Source organism: Mustela lutreola, chromosome 13 (assembly GCF_030435805.1).
Source record: "Mustela lutreola isolate mMusLut2 chromosome 13, mMusLut2.pri, whole genome shotgun sequence".
NCBI classification, from domain to species: domain Eukaryota; kingdom Metazoa; phylum Chordata; class Mammalia; order Carnivora; family Mustelidae; genus Mustela; species Mustela lutreola.
Window position 1 is genome coordinate 5,522,281 of NC_081302.1, and position 16,340 is coordinate 5,538,620.

Consider the following 16,340-nt stretch of genomic DNA (forward strand, 5'->3'; position numbering starts at 1 on the left):
CATGACCTGAGCCGAAGGCAGCGGCTTAACCCACTGAGCCACCCAGGCGCCTGTTTCTATTATTTTTTAACATAACATGAAGTCCTCCTCTGACGCTACTGTGGGCTCTTTCCGAGTGTAACAGTAAGTTTCCTGGTTGATTTTCCTACGAATAAAGCTTACATTCTTTCCATGGAAGTTACAGTCTCAGTTTCTGCCTAACTGCTTTGGACTGAGAAGCTTCTGACTGACTCTGTTCACACCCAACGGTGTCACCTGGGCAGTAGTGAGAGGCCTGCGGCGCTCTTCCTTATTCCCAAAAGTCACTAAGGAAAGAAGAAGAATGATTTCATGAAGCGAAGAGAAGACGGGAGGGAAAGACTGAAAACCCTAGGAAATGAGGATTACTTGGAAAAAAAGGAATTCTTTATGAATTGCCCAGAGTAAAACTGCCTTTACAGTTTCATAAGATTCATGCTAATATCTCCAGTGCCTGTATTGATAGCTTTTTTAAAGTTCACTTAGCCTTATAAATAATGGAATAATACTAGAGAATGAGCGAGAAATAGTTTCTTTCTTAATAGCCTTTAATATTCACCTTGAAGATGAAAACTAAAAGCAAAATAAAGCACTTTAAAAAAAATAGCCAAGAGGCACAGACAGACATGAAAGGATCACTTTGAGAAAACTTATTTGTGTAGTTCTTAAGAGTCACACATTTGTTCCTAAAATTCTGAGATGCCAGGCTAGGTGTTTGATGACTTCAAAAGGGAAGTGTTATGGCCTCACATACTCTGTGTCCCCTGGCAGTCTCAGAAACAGGTGGTAGAGAAATTTTTATCACTGTGAGAAAACAAGAACGTAGAAAGTCTGAGAGTTCCTAAATGGCGCGTACGGTTCACCCTGCCATGAAATGCAAAGGTCGAGGCTCCAGCCAGGACCGTGGGAACCCTTAGAGCAGCATCTTCAGCCTGTGTCGGTGCCCCCGGGTCACCGAGTGTGCACATGCATCCCTCGTGACATGAAACATCACGTACATACGTGTTCCGTCCCGTGCGTGGTTTAGTAGAGGGAGTGTGCATAGCGCTCACGCACACACGTGGTGACGTAAAGACTCTCGTGGGTACACACAGCACATACGGAGCAGCACAAAGACGTTCACATGGTTCAGACACTGGTGATCGCTGTGCTTGTCCGAACGCGTCGGGCCTACACGCTGGTTTGTAGCGTGTGGCCTGGAGCTGACTTAGGGTGTAGTCCCTGGAGCTGAACCAGGAGATCTGGGTCAGGATCAGGAAGGGAGGGGGGGTCCACGGGGAAAGGGGGTTGTAATCGCAGCGTGTCAGGTCTTCTGCATTTCCTCTCTGCTTTTCGATCTTTTCACCAAGGCCGTGTCTTCCTCAGACTCTGTTACTGTGTGTTCTTAAAGTTATCAAGTCCTTCAGGCACCTCAGTGGAACGTGGCTAAATAGCAAAATTGTAAGAATTGTAAATTTCTCAAATACACAAACTGAGGTGATGAGGCTTCCGATTTTCTTAGTCAAATACAAGTGCTACGTTTGGGATGGATGGCTGGACGGACGGACATATGCACGGATGGGCAGCACTTCGGGCACAAGCGTATTTGATGATGTTACAGGGGAATCAGGCGGTGTGTTACTAACAAGGGTTCTGCTTCGAAAAGGGCTTTTTGCACGAGTGAAGTAGCCCAGTTCCATTGCTCCTGATGTTCAACCAGGAGATGAAGGTATTCTTTTATTGAAGCAAACATGTGGAAAATTGCTCTGGATTCCTAGAGTATAGAATGTGTCCCCTGAATGGAATCGGGTTCATGTGTAGGGCACATTCAGACCAGGCATTTATTGGGGTTACCCCTGGTCTCTGGATGGTCAAAGCCAATAACATCACGTCCATCTAAACTCTCACGCATGGAGAGCGGCGCATTTTCTCCTCTGCAGTGTTACATTGGAAACTGTCAGCAAACATTAATTCAGTCACTAGTGAAGTCTTAACCACCCAGAGATGAACCCTGCCTCAGATGGGTATTTTCCACGTCAGTGCTGCAGACGCCCAATTACTGGGCCATTAATATCATTGCAGTGATTAGTGGCCGTAGAATGAGCAAGAAGTTGTGGGACGGGACGGGTACCCTCCCCGCCAGGCACTTTCTACTCCGACCCCCTTTGCTATCTAGACCTTTCCGTATCTCCACACAGATATTTTCATGATGAAGACTGTTAAAAAGCCAGGAGTGGGCAGTGGATTGTGGGCTAGAAACCATTCACGCAAACGCTTGCCTCTTCATGATTCAGGATGTCTCAGTGACATATTGTCACAGCCTGTTGACCGGGAAGTCTCCGTTTTATAAATCTGAGCACTTAAGTAAGGTTAATGTAGACAATAGGGGATGACGTTTTATCTTTAGGACTCTTACATAGTTCTTGCCAAATTTCTTTTCTTTCTTTTTGGCATGAGTTTGGTCATTCCATCGAAGTGGTCATCTGGCCACCTGTTTTTTAAAATGTAATTCTTTTCAGTAGATTTTGGCCCGTATTAAGGTCGACTCTCATGCACTGTTGACCATCACATAGTCAGGATGTTAATTTTGTCTGAATTGCTATAACAATAAGATGAATTCCCTTAAAGCATACTAGATGAAAACTTTTTTTAAAATGAGATTTTACTGAATTTTTTTTTTTTTTTTTTTACCTAATGAAAGATTCCACCTGCATAAATCATCCTCACTTTTAACCATAAAATCCTAGAAAGGGATGTTTTCCCTCCCTTGAGACTCTAAGGCATTGCAAGCAATATTTTCAGGGGAAATAGAGTGAACCACTCTGTAATCAGTGTCCTGCCGTTCGCGTGCCTCTAGGGAAAGAAAAGAGGGACTGGTCACTTATTGCTAGGACTATTTGATCTTTCTCAGAAAAATGTCACTGCACTGCTGGAGCTTGGTCTTTTGCTGCCCCATATCCCCGTGTGTCCACGCGCACGCGCACACTCCCTGCTTCCCACCCCCTCCTTTGCAGTCTGGTTGTACGTCATCAGTGACTCCTCAGGACTACGTTATCAAAGGTAACTGTGTCTCTGAGCATCTTTAATGATGGTCACGACCTGCATCTTTGTATACAGTTCCTGATGGCTCAAAGATTTTTATGAGTAAGCAGTGATAGAATTTTTTATGCTCTAGATGTGGTGACTGTCACTTTATATTGTTACTATTCTCGCAATAGGTTGGCCTCCCTCAATGTCCCAAGTCTTACGTGATCCACGAAACAGGAGATACAGTGAATATACTGGGCGTTCCATAGAGTAGCCGGTTGTCTCCTCCTTCCCCCAAAATTAATACAAAGAGGCGAAGTAATATATGTCATTAAATCTTTCAGTAAACGCACAAAGACAGTTGACTAAACTGTTTCAAGGTTGTTACTCTTATTTCCAAGCTGTAAGCAGAATATCCTATCATTGTTGACAATGAAACTTTGAAAATGAGGAAATGAAATTACACTATCTCACTCCAGAGCATCCATTTATATTTGATACCCGGTATCTTTACTCACGTTTTAATGCTAGAATGCTACAGGGAAGGGCTGAATTGTGATTCCACTTTTAAATTCATTTTTCCAAATCATTCTGTCTAGCAGAGAAACTAATTAATTGTGTTGTGTAGAAGTCACTGGGGCTAAGCCAGTTATTAATTCTTAATGCATGATTTACTGCTTTAAAATTTCAAAACACAACCATAGTGATGTGGTTTTAATTCAAGTGATTCTTCTTATCATACTGGAACAATGTTTCCTTGGCTAAGAAATCCACACATCCTACCTCACTAGTCCCTTATACAGTGTTTAAACTGTGACCTGTTCCTCACACACGAAAATCAGTTAATCCAATGCCAGCAAGGGCTATCTCATCAAGGAGAGATTAAAACAAAACAAAAAACCTTTTTGTGGATCTCTATTTCACTTTGAAAATACCTTCCTTTGTATTTTTTCTTTTCCAAATTGAGGCCATTTTCAGAAGCATTTCTACAGCAAAGATAAGGCAAATTTGATATTATGGAATGAAATGCCATGTGCTTTGAAATAATGCTGATTTTTTTTTTTTTTTAAACATCCTCCCAAACAAAAATAATGGAGCCCTGGGAAACTTATGACACATTCCTCATCTCTTACACTATAAATCCACAAAGAAAAACACAAAAAAAGGAGTTAGAAGAAGTGAATTTTTCCTCCTTTTGGCACATGATACAGCAGTTTCTGTCTCAGAAGTTTTTATTAATTACAGAAAAAGGTATTTATTTTTGGCATTCAGTGAACCTTATGATCTCCATGTTTGGAATCTTTCTCCTCAGTCAGTATCTGAAAGGATACTCATACTCGAGGCGTGAAGATCTGCCCCGAGATCTAGAGACTGAGTCCCTGTTTTCGTAGTCCCCACTGGGATATGAGTTGGTGTCCAGGGGTTAAGGACCTAGGTCTTGTATTTCCTGGGTTGTACGTTCACAGTAACTGATTGCATTTTTATCAGGCTCCCTGTTTCCCTACTTGCAGATCTCATTCTATCTTTTTTGGTTTTTTTCTTCCTTTAGACACTCTGGGTTCCTAGCCCTGGTGCAAGGCAAGAATCGAGTTTGTGCGCTATGTTTATTTGAATCTCATGGCTTCCCTTAGCATGTCTCTTGATTCTGCTTCTTTCAGTTCTCAGTTTGTCAGGTGACAGGCTTCTGGTTCTTCTAAGTCGGGGCTGAGCTGATGGAGAGACCGATGTGCATGGGAAGACCGGCCCAAAGAAATCAAAATTAGGAGGGCCGGCGTATCATGACGTGGTAGAAGAGAGTAGTGTAGGGAAAGTGACACTGATATAGAGTTGTCAGCAAATGCTGTTTGTTTCATAATCAAAAAAGAGTAAATATATCCCATGTAGCTCTAGACTGTTTTTATTCTTAACAGTCAACTGAACTCTGGCTTTACTGACCCGATATGCTTATTACCTGTCTCTCTTGGGTTGAGTGCTTTGATGAACTGGATAAAAATATTTGCCTTTGAGTGTCTGTCTGTCACCTGTGCCATCCCCCCCCCCCCCGCCCCCTCCACCCCCCGCTGTGCCCCATTCCAACAAGCTACATTTTAAAATAGTTTGAAATACCTTCCAGAGTAGGAGTGTAGGAGTGTGTTTTTCATCCTCTCCAGCATAACCAAGAATTTTTCTTCATAGCTTCAGAGTGAAGCTGTGTATTATCCTGGAGAATTTTTTTGTGCTGCCCTCATTCCTGACCTCTTGGCGAATGAGGCCCGTGTACCCGCACAAACCCAGCAGCGAATTCTCCATCTGATTAGCACAGCGTCCCGATGTGATAGACTGAAAACAGCCCCCCGGGGTGCAGGGCAGTAACAATCAGACGAAGCCATGTTCAAATGCACTATTACTTCCTCTCCGTGGGCACAGTCTAGAAAACACAGCCAGGAAGATTCTTGCCCCTTTAGTCCATTTTATCCACCGGTTCTCTTTTCCATACTCTGATAACCAGCGTAGGATTGCCCGTGAGTCAGAACTGCAGCAAAGTGGAAGTCCGTGTGCACATTCACGGAAAACCACAGATGGTGGCCGGCGCAGTTTTCAGATGTGAAGAACGTCTCAGGCAGTGTGAACTCAGGGTACTTTTTTGCTGAGCAATGATCTCCACCCACTGAAAATCAGGCCTGAGGGGAGCAATCTAGTGATTTTAGTATACTTACGGCATTGCAATTAGATCCCCAAAGCTGAGGCTTTTAAAAGCAGGCCATAAAATGCCCATGTATCTTTATTAAACCTATTTTCTAACTGGATGGAGAAACTTTTCTAGTAATTTTTAATTTTATAAAGTGTCTCTCTCTCTTTTTTTTTTTTTTTCCTCTAGGCCATGGGGGATAAATGTCTGGGCACTAAAAGCTTAGGTATATCAGTGTTTTGGGGTTTTTTTTTTTCGTTTGTTTTTTCTGTCTCTAAATGATTAAATGCAATTTCATCCATTTAGTCATACTGTAATTGTGGTGGCATTAGCTAACACCGGCAGAGAGACCCAAAGAAAAACTAAGTATGATGAGGTAACAATTTATTTTTACTTTCTCTAAGTTAAGAATTCCTAATACATTCAAATCAACAGTAAAAATGTTGCAACATTGTCTCATGAAATACAAGTAGATTTTTCTCCCCAAGCATGAGCAATTTCTCGTTTTTCAAGCAGGCTGCCACTGTGCCTGTTTGTAAAGCTTCTGGTGACTGGATGGAAGAAATCAGAAATCAATTGTGGCTTTATTTCAGAGCTCATTGACCCAAGGAGGTGCAGTCAGGATGAGACATCTGTCAGGGTCCTTGGTCAAGGCAGCGACAGGGGGGCCTCAACACTGAGAACCACACTCCTCACACTCCCTGAGGAGGCGGTAGGGGAGGAAGAGTGAGGTTAATTTTCACTGTGGTATCGAAAATAAAATAAGGTCAAGTGCCTCTAAGTGATTTTAAATATGCTCAGAAGTTTACTTTCTGAAGTTTCAGTTAGGTGCTGACGTCTGAAAACCGGGCTTTCTGTGACCACTGGGGTCATTCCTAGCAGAGGGCAGGGAAAAGTCCTTCCATGGCAGAACATCTCACTCTGTTACGGAGTTTACCCCTTCTTAAACAACCAGGTCTTGGGGATGGTATGTTAACACTAGTAATGAATTGTTCAGTATCTCCCAGTAAACTTTGCTGCTCCCAAGTTGACTCAAAGGGGAATGAAGCAGAGTCTGGAATGCGTTTACCTCCTGGGCGACCCTCCCCCTTCACCCCCACCCCTCCCAACCCGCAGCGGCCTCTGGTGTCCTGAAACCCCAAGAACCATGCAAAGGCACAAGCTTCCATTTCCCTCTATGCAACTCAGGCCAGAAGGCTTTCTTCCCAGCCCCTTCCCCACCCCTGCCCCCAAAGAATAAAAAAGTTTCAACTGTTAAAGATGCAAAGCAGGTTCATTCTCCTGCTGCACAATTTCTCTCCTCCCGTCTTAGAGTCTGTAGATGCTAAGTTATAGATTGCAATTTAATTTGAATACTTGAGTTCCTTATGTGGGGGGTTATTTGGACAACATTTAGGGTAAACCAAAAGGAGCTCCGTGTGAAAGAACTGATATTCAGAAAGGGCGTTGACTACAAATTAAAATCAAAAGAAAAAAAAAAAATCACCCAGTGATGCGCTCCTCTGTGCTTGCTTCCAAACTAACAAAGGAGAAACAGTCAGCACTTTTGAATTCTGTTCCCAGGTGAAGCTTCTTTGCCTTGTCTTATCCTTTTTGGTTCTGGTATTCATTCCTTTATTTATTTATTTTTTCCTTTTATATCTGAATCTCTGACCTTATTACTTCAAGGTTAAAATAAACAAACCTCCACAGCCTCCTCCTTTTCTGAGCACGACCCTTCAGATCTTATTTTTAACATATTTGTTAAGCCGTTAGCTGGAAAAAGTTAGTCATTTCACTGCATTTGGGTGCACTTTTGCATGTGGGTACATTTATGTGCATATGACTTAGAAAACATGGAGATTCCATTTGAATTAAGTAAACTAAACTTTTGAAGCCATCGGCCAAATAAAGACTTCAGCTTTCTGCATTTTTCTACATGAGAACATTTCCTCATTTTTGAGAAAGATCAACTGAGAACTTGAACTAAGTGAAGATTCTAGCACTTCTCAAAAGGGTGCTTGGTCACAGATAATCACACTGTTTTATGCCTTTAGGAGGCAAAGACGCTTCAAAATTTAGGAACCTGCCTAGAGGAGGGAAAAGGGAAAGCGGATGGAGAAATGGGGAGAAAAAAAGATTTTATTAGATTCACAGAGGCATATAAAGTCTCGTTATAGGTACTTGTTTTAAGTCTTCTGCCAGATATTTTCTCAACAATCTACAAGAAGACATTGTCTATTTTTTACCCCCCAAATTATGATGGCAGTGTTGCCCATTTTCCCAGGAGGAACTCAGTGCCAGCATCAGCAGACGAGGGAGGTATGATTGTAAGACTGTAAACTTTAAGGAAACACTCAGATAAGCAAAGAGATATTTATACACACAAGAAGCAGCCATTGTTTTTAAGGGAAACAGTGAAAGTAAAAGTCGGTAACTCAAGAGCACAAAGACAAGTAAGTAGGTCTCATTTTGCAGCCGGTACCGTTATCTGTAGCGCGTATTTCTTCGTGCAGGTAGCCCTTCTTTGCCATTTGGAAAACAACCCGTTAAAAGAATGTCTTCGGATTTATTTTGACCAGAAATGCCGTCCCTGTTTCCATGCCTTGAGAAGTACAGTGTTCGTAGACAAGCCTTGGATAGTCCAAGTAGAGAATGACTTACAGTGCAGAAATGTATATGAAACACTTCTGTTCCTTGTCCCTTGAACTTTGGAGGAATGAAAATGTCTAGCACTCTCCACCTTCTTTTCTCTTCTGGAACTTGACCTGTAACTTAAATCCTCTTCCTCAGCAAAGTCCCTGGCAGGCTGTCTTTTCACAGCTTTAGTTACAATGCTAATCAGAGGACACACCATCCTAAGAAGACCGAACAGCAGTGCTTTTCAGTAGACCATAGGCTCTTTTTTTTAAAGTACTGAAAATGGCCAAATGCTCCATCCTTTCTCCTCCCCCTCCCTCTTGAAGTGGGAAGCAAATCAAGCTGGTCAGCAGGAGGCCAGTGGCTGCAGGACGCCCTTCTCACACCCCCCAGGGTTGTTGCCCCAGGGCCCTGACCCAGCAGAGGACATGTGTGGTCCCCTCTGTCGGTCAAGTTGTCCTCTAGCAAGTAGCTGGGTTGAAGGGTTTCCTCAAGGTCCTTCTCGGTAATAAGAACAGACTTAGCTATTACTGGTCCAGTACAGAATGATAGAGAGAAACTTCAGAATTTGAAAGGCCTGAGTCTCAGCCTCCTTCTTCATCTCGAATAAGGCTGGGAAAGAAGGAAAGCGGGTGTGGGAGTCTCCTCTTTTAGTGTTTACCGAACTCGGATGCTTGGCACACAGGAGCATCAAGCTAATTGTTCTTGAAGCAGGAAATCTGTAGTCAAGGAAGCAGGTGTTGTGGGATGATTACCACATTTTAAAGTGACTGTATTAACTCTCGTGCTCTTTTGACTTTGACCCTGAAATAGTAGCTTTTTGGATGATGCTGTCCCTTTTATGTACGGACTACCACTAAATCAGTTGGTTCTGAAGGAAGGAGGAAGCGCTTAAGTAAACTTGAAACCAGATAGCATGTGTGCCCAGTGTTGACAGTCTCCATTTTTCTTTCTTTTCTTTTCTTTTTTTTTTTATGTTTGGCTTTCAGCATTCCATACTTTCAGAAAACTTGTGACTAAGAGTGAATTCTTATTTTTCAAATTGTTTTCAGACATTTCATGTTCATGTAAACTTGGCTTATTGATTTCCTGATTTTTTCTTTATTTTTTTGTTTTGTCCATTTTATTTTTAATCAGCTACATCAAATGGGTCTTTGGAGGGCCTGGATAACCAGGAGGGAGGGGTGTGCCAGACAAGAGCCATGAAGATCCTCATGAAAGTTGGACAAGGTAAAGACCATCTGCTGCTTCATGAAGCCACTGTAATCTGGTTTGGCCCCCAGCGAGTGTGGCGCCAATGCCGTTACTACCCGCCTTCACTCCCTCGTAGCTTAGTTTTGAAAGCAAACATTTCTCTGTACCTTGAGCCACTGACAGATTGCCTCAAGTCAATGTAATGCACTTCTTTTATTGGAGATTCCTCTAAAAGTTAAGGTCGGCCAGCTACGATGTCCATTGCCATCTAACGTATATACTTATATATACACTCTTTTTTCTTCTTAAAAGCAAAACACCTCTTTGATCCAAAAATTAATACCCAGAGCGAAAACTAAGTTTCTGCCATTTTGCCCATTTCTGCCTCTTGACTACAGAAGACTTGAGCTCCTGAGCCTTTTCACATACAGATAACCTATGGTGCAGAATTATTCTTCTAATTAGAAATTGGTATAGTAGTCAATCAACTTGCTCGTTTAAATTGAAATGTCATCTGCAATGCTCTGCCTGCCAAATGCAAGAATCCCTATAGTTTGCACAGATGGCCTCAGAATCCAAACCTCTGAAATAACTAGTATAACCGTTTTGTTTTAAAAGGAAAATTATATTCTTGTATGTCACAGCACTTTGCATAAAGAATCTTAACGTTCGTTACTATTTATGCCTCTTGAGATATATATCCAGAAGCTCCTAGAGCTAGATCGCATTAGACGCCTGGGCTGTAAGTAATCTATTCTTTCTCATATAGATGCGAGTTCCGCTGGGTCCACCAGGCATAATGATCCAACACGACGCCCAGAACTAGAAGCCGGTACAAATGGAAGAAGTTCAACGACAAGTCCTTTTGTCAAACCAAATCCAGGTATAGCAGCATGAGGGGGTGTGGGTAGGTCTGTGCGTCCCGAGTGCCTCTGGGCCCAAGAGGTAGAACAGAGTCTGAGCACTTGGACACCACTGGGGTGAACTTGGGAGTTCCCAGAGTCGGTAATCTTTGCTCTCGGTTGGTTGTTATTCATTACACAGTCAGAACAAAAGAACTCTTTCCCACGAAAGGTTCACATTCAGAAGAGCAGAATTCATCAGATGTAGGGACCAATTATGAGTGCCGCTCATTCAGACCAAAGTTATTTTTATTGGTCACACTTAATTGTGCCGGTTGCAACACTAGCTTAGAGCCGATCTTAATGTATATGTAATTAATGTACTAATCCCTCATCTAATTATATCTAATCCACAAAGAGCCCGATTGATCTGCTTCTACATTTTAGGTGGCAGCATCTTAAAATATTGAATAATGCCGTGTTTTTCAGGTGGTTATATGGCTGGAATTTTTTTTCGCGTTTTCGGTGTAAAATAAAATACCAAAGGGATCCCTGGCCACGGTGTAGAATACCAGGGAAAGCTGGCTGTCATTGAACTTCATTTTCTTCGCAGTCCTTGGACAGCTGGCTGCGTGTTTGTCTGCACAGGGATGACATTTGTGTGTAGCGGTAGCTGGACAGACGTCAGCCATGCCGCATCCGGGGTGCGTGTGCCTGGTTGGTAGTTGTGTGAATCCGGCATCTGTGGCCATGTCCCCCCTCTTTCTGAGCCTCAAGGAGGGAAGTTGTTATTTCTAACTTTCAATGACAAGATGTGTCAAATTCTTGTGACAAACTGATAAATGGATCATATAATGATGCCAGGCGATTTTTTTTCGTGCTTAACATTTGGGTTGGCAGCCTGTTCCGTGTGAGAGTTTCTGCCGCCTTCCAAATATATTTTAGGTGTAAATCAAATAATACAAACGAGTTAGGAGTTGAACGTCTTCCCAGGCCCCAGCAGTCCCCGGGCGCTCCCCGGCCGCGGTGCCAGTGGGCAGGGCTCGTCTCCAGAACGCGGGCAGCGTGAGGTTCCCACGAGGCCGGTGCCCAGGAGCGAGGCGAAGAGCAGGGCGTGCGGGGGCAGGAATCACTTGCCCGGACTAGGGGCCTCCTCCTGCGTGGGTCCCCGCCGTAGCTCGCCCCTGGCGCGGGTGGCTGGGAGCAGCCGGCACAGCCGGACCTGGGTCGCCCGTGCGGATGCTGGAGCCGCGTGGCTGTGGCCGCTGGGGCGGGGCTCTGCGACCGCGAGGGGCGCGAGGGGCGCGAGGGGCGCGGTCGGGGGGGGGGGGGTCGGGGGCCGGGGGGAGGCTGGCGGCCCCCCGCACGGCTGGTGTGGCTTCGCAACCCGCCGGCCGCGCTCGGCCCGGCAGTAACCCCTCTGCTCCGTGTCCCTCTGTCCCCACCGGTCAGGTTCTAGCACAGACGGCAGCAGCGCCGGACATTCCGGGAACAATATCCTCGGTTCCGAAGTGGCCTTATTCGCGGGGATTGCTTCAGGATGCATCATCTTCATCGTCATCATCATCACGCTGGTGGTCCTCCTGCTCAAGTACCGGCGGAGACACCGGAAACACTCGCCGCAGCACACGGCCACGCTGTCGCTCAGCACGCTGGCCACCCCGAAGCGCGGCGGCGGCACCAACGGCTCGGAGCCCAGTGACATTATCATCCCGCTGCGGACTGCGGACAGTGTGTTCTGCCCCCACTACGAGAAGGTCAGCGGCGACTACGGGCACCCCGTGTACATAGTCCAGGAGATGCCCCCCCAGAGCCCTGCGAACATTTACTACAAGGTCTGAGACTCGGCGGTGCCTTGGCTTTCCCGGAGGAAACGTCCTGGCCCGCGGCCGCCCGGGGAGGGTTTGATGACCCCCTGCGCGTCGCCTGGACTGGAGCGCAGCGGGGGAGAGGGAACGCCGCTTCTCGGGAGAGCCCTGTTGAGTTGGACAGCTTCTCTAGTGTGAGCGCCCCGGCCGCGGCGGAGACAGATGCTCGCCGGCCGCGGGGAGCCGGGGGCGCAGAGGGGGCCCCGCTGGGACTGCGGCGCTCGCCTCCCACCCCTCCACCTCCAAGCCATGCGCTGCCGGCACTCGGGCCTGCGGGGAGCCGGGGGAGACCGAGCCTCCCGGGCAGGGCAGGAGTCCCGGGCCGCCGCGCCCGGACATGCAGTCCTCTGCCCCGGGCGCTCCTGCTGCGGAGCGTCCGGACTTGACACACAGACCTCGGGCTGGGGGAGGCTTCCGAGAGGTCCAGCTTCCAGTCCTCACCATGGCACCCCGTCCCCCCAGCGCCCCTGCCCGATCTCCGGGGCTCTGCCGTGCTTCCCGGGAGAGCCCCTCTCCCTCTGCACTCTGCATCACTGCTGGAACACTCACGTCTGGGGGTCTCCTGCTCCGCGCACCTGCAGCCACGGCTACCACGGAATGGGTAATACACTTCTAGAAATGGTGTTTGCTAATAAGGCGCCCCAGGCGGGGCCGTGGGCGGAGGAGTTCGCGGAAGGGGGCGGGCTGGGGAAAAGGGCTGTCTGCAGATGCAGTTCCAGGCTGCCGCCTCCGAAGCGGAGTCCGGAGTCCGGTCGGGGGGAGCCCCGTGAGTAGCACAGCACTTTGGTTTGGCTGAGATTTTAAGAGGCAAGTAGGAGACACAACACCACTCACAGTGGAGGAGGGTGCCTTTGAAGGAACCCGCCCTGATCGCATGGCAACGTGCAGGAAAACCAGAGTCCTCTTCGCTGGGGAGAACAAAGGGGCATTGTTGGGGGAGGAACAGGCCAGGAGGGAAGGGAACCGTGGGCGCTGATGACGGATTCGGGCAGGACTGTTGTGGTGCCGGCAGTAAGATGTACAGCTTGGAAGCTGTAGGAGAGTCGGTCTGCTTTGGATGAGGTCTAGAGCGGACTCAGCTGCTATCCTGATCACATTTTATTAAACACAGGGAAAGCATTTAGGAGAATAGCAGAGAGCCAAATCTGACCTAGACGTTGAAAAGCCAAAGGTCAAACAGGCTGTAATTCCATCATCATTGATGTTATTGAGGAGTTCTGTTATGTAAAAGGTAGGTCGGAATCCCCGCCCCTCCCCCCAGTGCCCCTCCCCCACCCCCTCCGCCACGGAGCCTCCCCACAGGTTGGTTTTTGGCGGTGCTGTCCTGTCTGCCGCGTGGGCCGGGGGAGGGTACCGAGCGAGGCCACAGCCAGGCTGCTCTGTGTCTGGGCGAAGCACACGGGGAAGCCCTTGGGGTCCTTAAGCGGGAAATCGGTGATGACGTCGAGGGGGAGAAGGAAGATAGCACGTATTTATAATAGGGATATAGAACACAAGGGGTAGAAAATGAAAGATTTTTACTAATATATATTTAAGATTGCACACAAATCACGCTAGAGGATGTGAAATTCACTCGTGGCAATTGCGTGGTCCCAACGCCCAGTGCTTAAAAAAGAAAAATCGGACAGCTACTTCTGGGAAGAAGCAGCAACACTCCCCAAACAACAATAACAAGAGTAAATACAAAAATAACCCAGTCCTCTGAAGGCATCTCACGGAACCTAGACTAGGAAATGCAGGCCCCAAACACCAGGAAATGGATGTGACCGAACCATATTTTGAACAGTGGCAAGATGTCCGGGCATTTCTTCCCTGCGTCGTGTTTCCCCTTGCCTTGGGGCTCAAGCTCGAGTGTTCTCTGAAACCCCCCGGGTCACGTGGGGGGGCTGCGGCGGCAAGTTCAGCTCCAGGCCCCGCCCCCCACCCTCCTCCCCAGTCCCCTGGCCCCCTCCCTTCTGGGAAACAAAACGAGTAAACAGGAAACCTACTTTTTATGTGCTATGCAAAATAGACATCTTTAACATAGTCCCGTTACCATGGTAACACTTTGCTTTGAATTGGGAGAAAAAAAAAATGTAGCAACAGCATTTTAAGGTTCTCAAACCTCCAGTGAATACCGCAAAAACGAGTTGTCACAGAAATTATTCCTTCTCTATTTCCTGAACCTGAAAATGATGTTGGTCCAAAGTGCGTGTGTGTATGTTTGAGTGGGTGAGTGGTGTATGTGTGTACATATATGTATAATATATATCTGCAATATATATTATATATATCTCTATCAGAGGTCTGTGCAGGGTTGCCATGGCGACCAGCCACAGTCCATATGTGATTCCTTCCATCACCCTACCCTCTCCTTTTCGTGCATCCGTACAAGAGTTTCTTGTAAGCCATCAAAAATTCACCTTGAGGATGGGGGAGAGGGGCAAGAAGGGGAAAAATGGGAAATAGTCTGATTTTAATGAAATCAAATGTGTGTCTCATCAGTTGGCTACATTTTGGTTAATCGCTAAACTGTGAAATCAGAGAATTGATGAAGACTTACCTGCAACCAGTTGAAAAGTGTTCTGTGCGTCTGTTTTGTGTCTGGTGCAGAATATGACAATCTACCAACTGTCCCTTTATTTGAAGTTGGTTCAGCTTTGGAAAAGTTACTGTAAATGCCTTGCTTGTATTATCATCCCTAGTCACCTGACTTTGGAATTTGCACCATAATGTTTAAGTGAAGATGCTGTAAATAGGTTCAGATTTTGCTGTATATGGATTTGGGGTGTTACAGTAGCCTTATTCACCTTTTTAATAAAAATACACATGAAAACAAAACAGAAATGGCTTTTCTTACCCAGATTGTGTACATAGAGCAATGTTGGTTTTTTATAAAGTCTAAGCAAGATGTTTTGTATAAAATCTGAATTTTGCAATGTATTTAGCTACAGCTTGTTAAACGGCAGTGTCATTCTCCCCTTTGCACTGTAATGAGGAAAAAATGGTATCAAAGGTTGCCAAATTGCTGCATATTTGTGCCGTAATTATGTACCATGGATATTTATTTAAAATTTCGTTGTCCAATTTGTAAGTAACACAGTATTATGCTTGAGTTATAAATATTTTTTTCTTTCTTCGTTTTATTTTACTAGACTGTCCTAGGTTCTCAGTCTGCTTTACTTCCACATTGCAGTCAGCCCCCAGAAATGAAACCCGTGAGGTCACATTCCACGTCTGTTTCAAACTGAATTTGTTCTTAAAAAAATAAAATATTTTTTTCCTATGGAAAAAGTGCCTTCAAAGTCTTTTCCTTTCCCTCTTTTTTCTTTTTTTTTCTTTGTTTTTCACTTGTTATTTTAATTTGCTTTTCTACTCCGTTTTCTTTATAATTAAAGTTACCCCGGGCCTTCCGCCCATGGGCATTTGTGCGCCCGTTTTTCAAATCAGGACATGCACGTAGTGCAATTATTAATCTCACAAAGGGCCACGAGCCCGTTGGTTTTCCCATAAAACTCAAACTCGCATTTCACAAATAATATTTTATCGTAAGTTTTCATCAAGTTCGGAGCATCCCCACGAGAAACTGTCCCTAGTTTCACCTGGATCACAGCAACTGAGCCGTGATCTCATTCAGGTGAGAGAGCAAAGGGAGGGAGATGCACTTTGTTATCTCAGTGCCGAATTCCAGATTGATCTAGCTCCACTCAAGCAGAGCAGTTTGCCATAGACAGCTTCGTTGGTCTTCATGGAGAAGTCCCAGGAGGAAGGAAAACAAGTCAGATGTTCTCGGTCAAACTTTAACACCGGTGAAATCATGTTTTGTGATAACTTGGTGCAAGCAAGCAAGAGAGTGGTAACTGGAACCACATTTTCAATGCTGGTCTGTCTGCGCTGGGAAGGTGCCCTGGGCAGGTGAGGACTTGCTCCTGCTCTAAGACCATCTTCAGACCCGGGCCCCCCCGCGCCCCGTCCCCGAAGAGATCTTCCTCACCCGCAGGTGCCTGAAGGGGTAGAACCACAGTCCAAGTGGAAACAGCTGTTTGTTACTAAAAGGTGCTCAGATCTCTGGCTGCATTACCTTGGGCTAGTCCTTACCTTAGGAGGGGGGTACTAAAGGTATTTGGGGGGAGGGGATGAGAAAGG

The 16,340-nt window shown here is 45.9% G+C and overlaps 1 protein-coding gene across 1 annotated transcript in view; it reads left to right on the top strand.

Moving 5' to 3' along the window:
- EFNB2 (ephrin B2) overlaps positions 1 to 15,488 on the top strand; it is a 43,820-nt gene extending 28,332 nt beyond the window's left edge. The window contains exons 3-5 of the mRNA XM_059144632.1: positions 9,449 to 9,541; positions 10,275 to 10,388; positions 11,800 to 15,488. Coding sequence (XP_059000615.1) covers positions 9,449 to 9,541; positions 10,275 to 10,388; positions 11,800 to 12,188 — 596 coding nt within the window. The 3' untranslated portion in view covers positions 12,189 to 15,488. The remainder of the gene's footprint in view (positions 1 to 9,448; positions 9,542 to 10,274; positions 10,389 to 11,799) is intronic.
- The last annotated feature ends 852 nt before the right edge of the window (positions 15,489 to 16,340 follow it).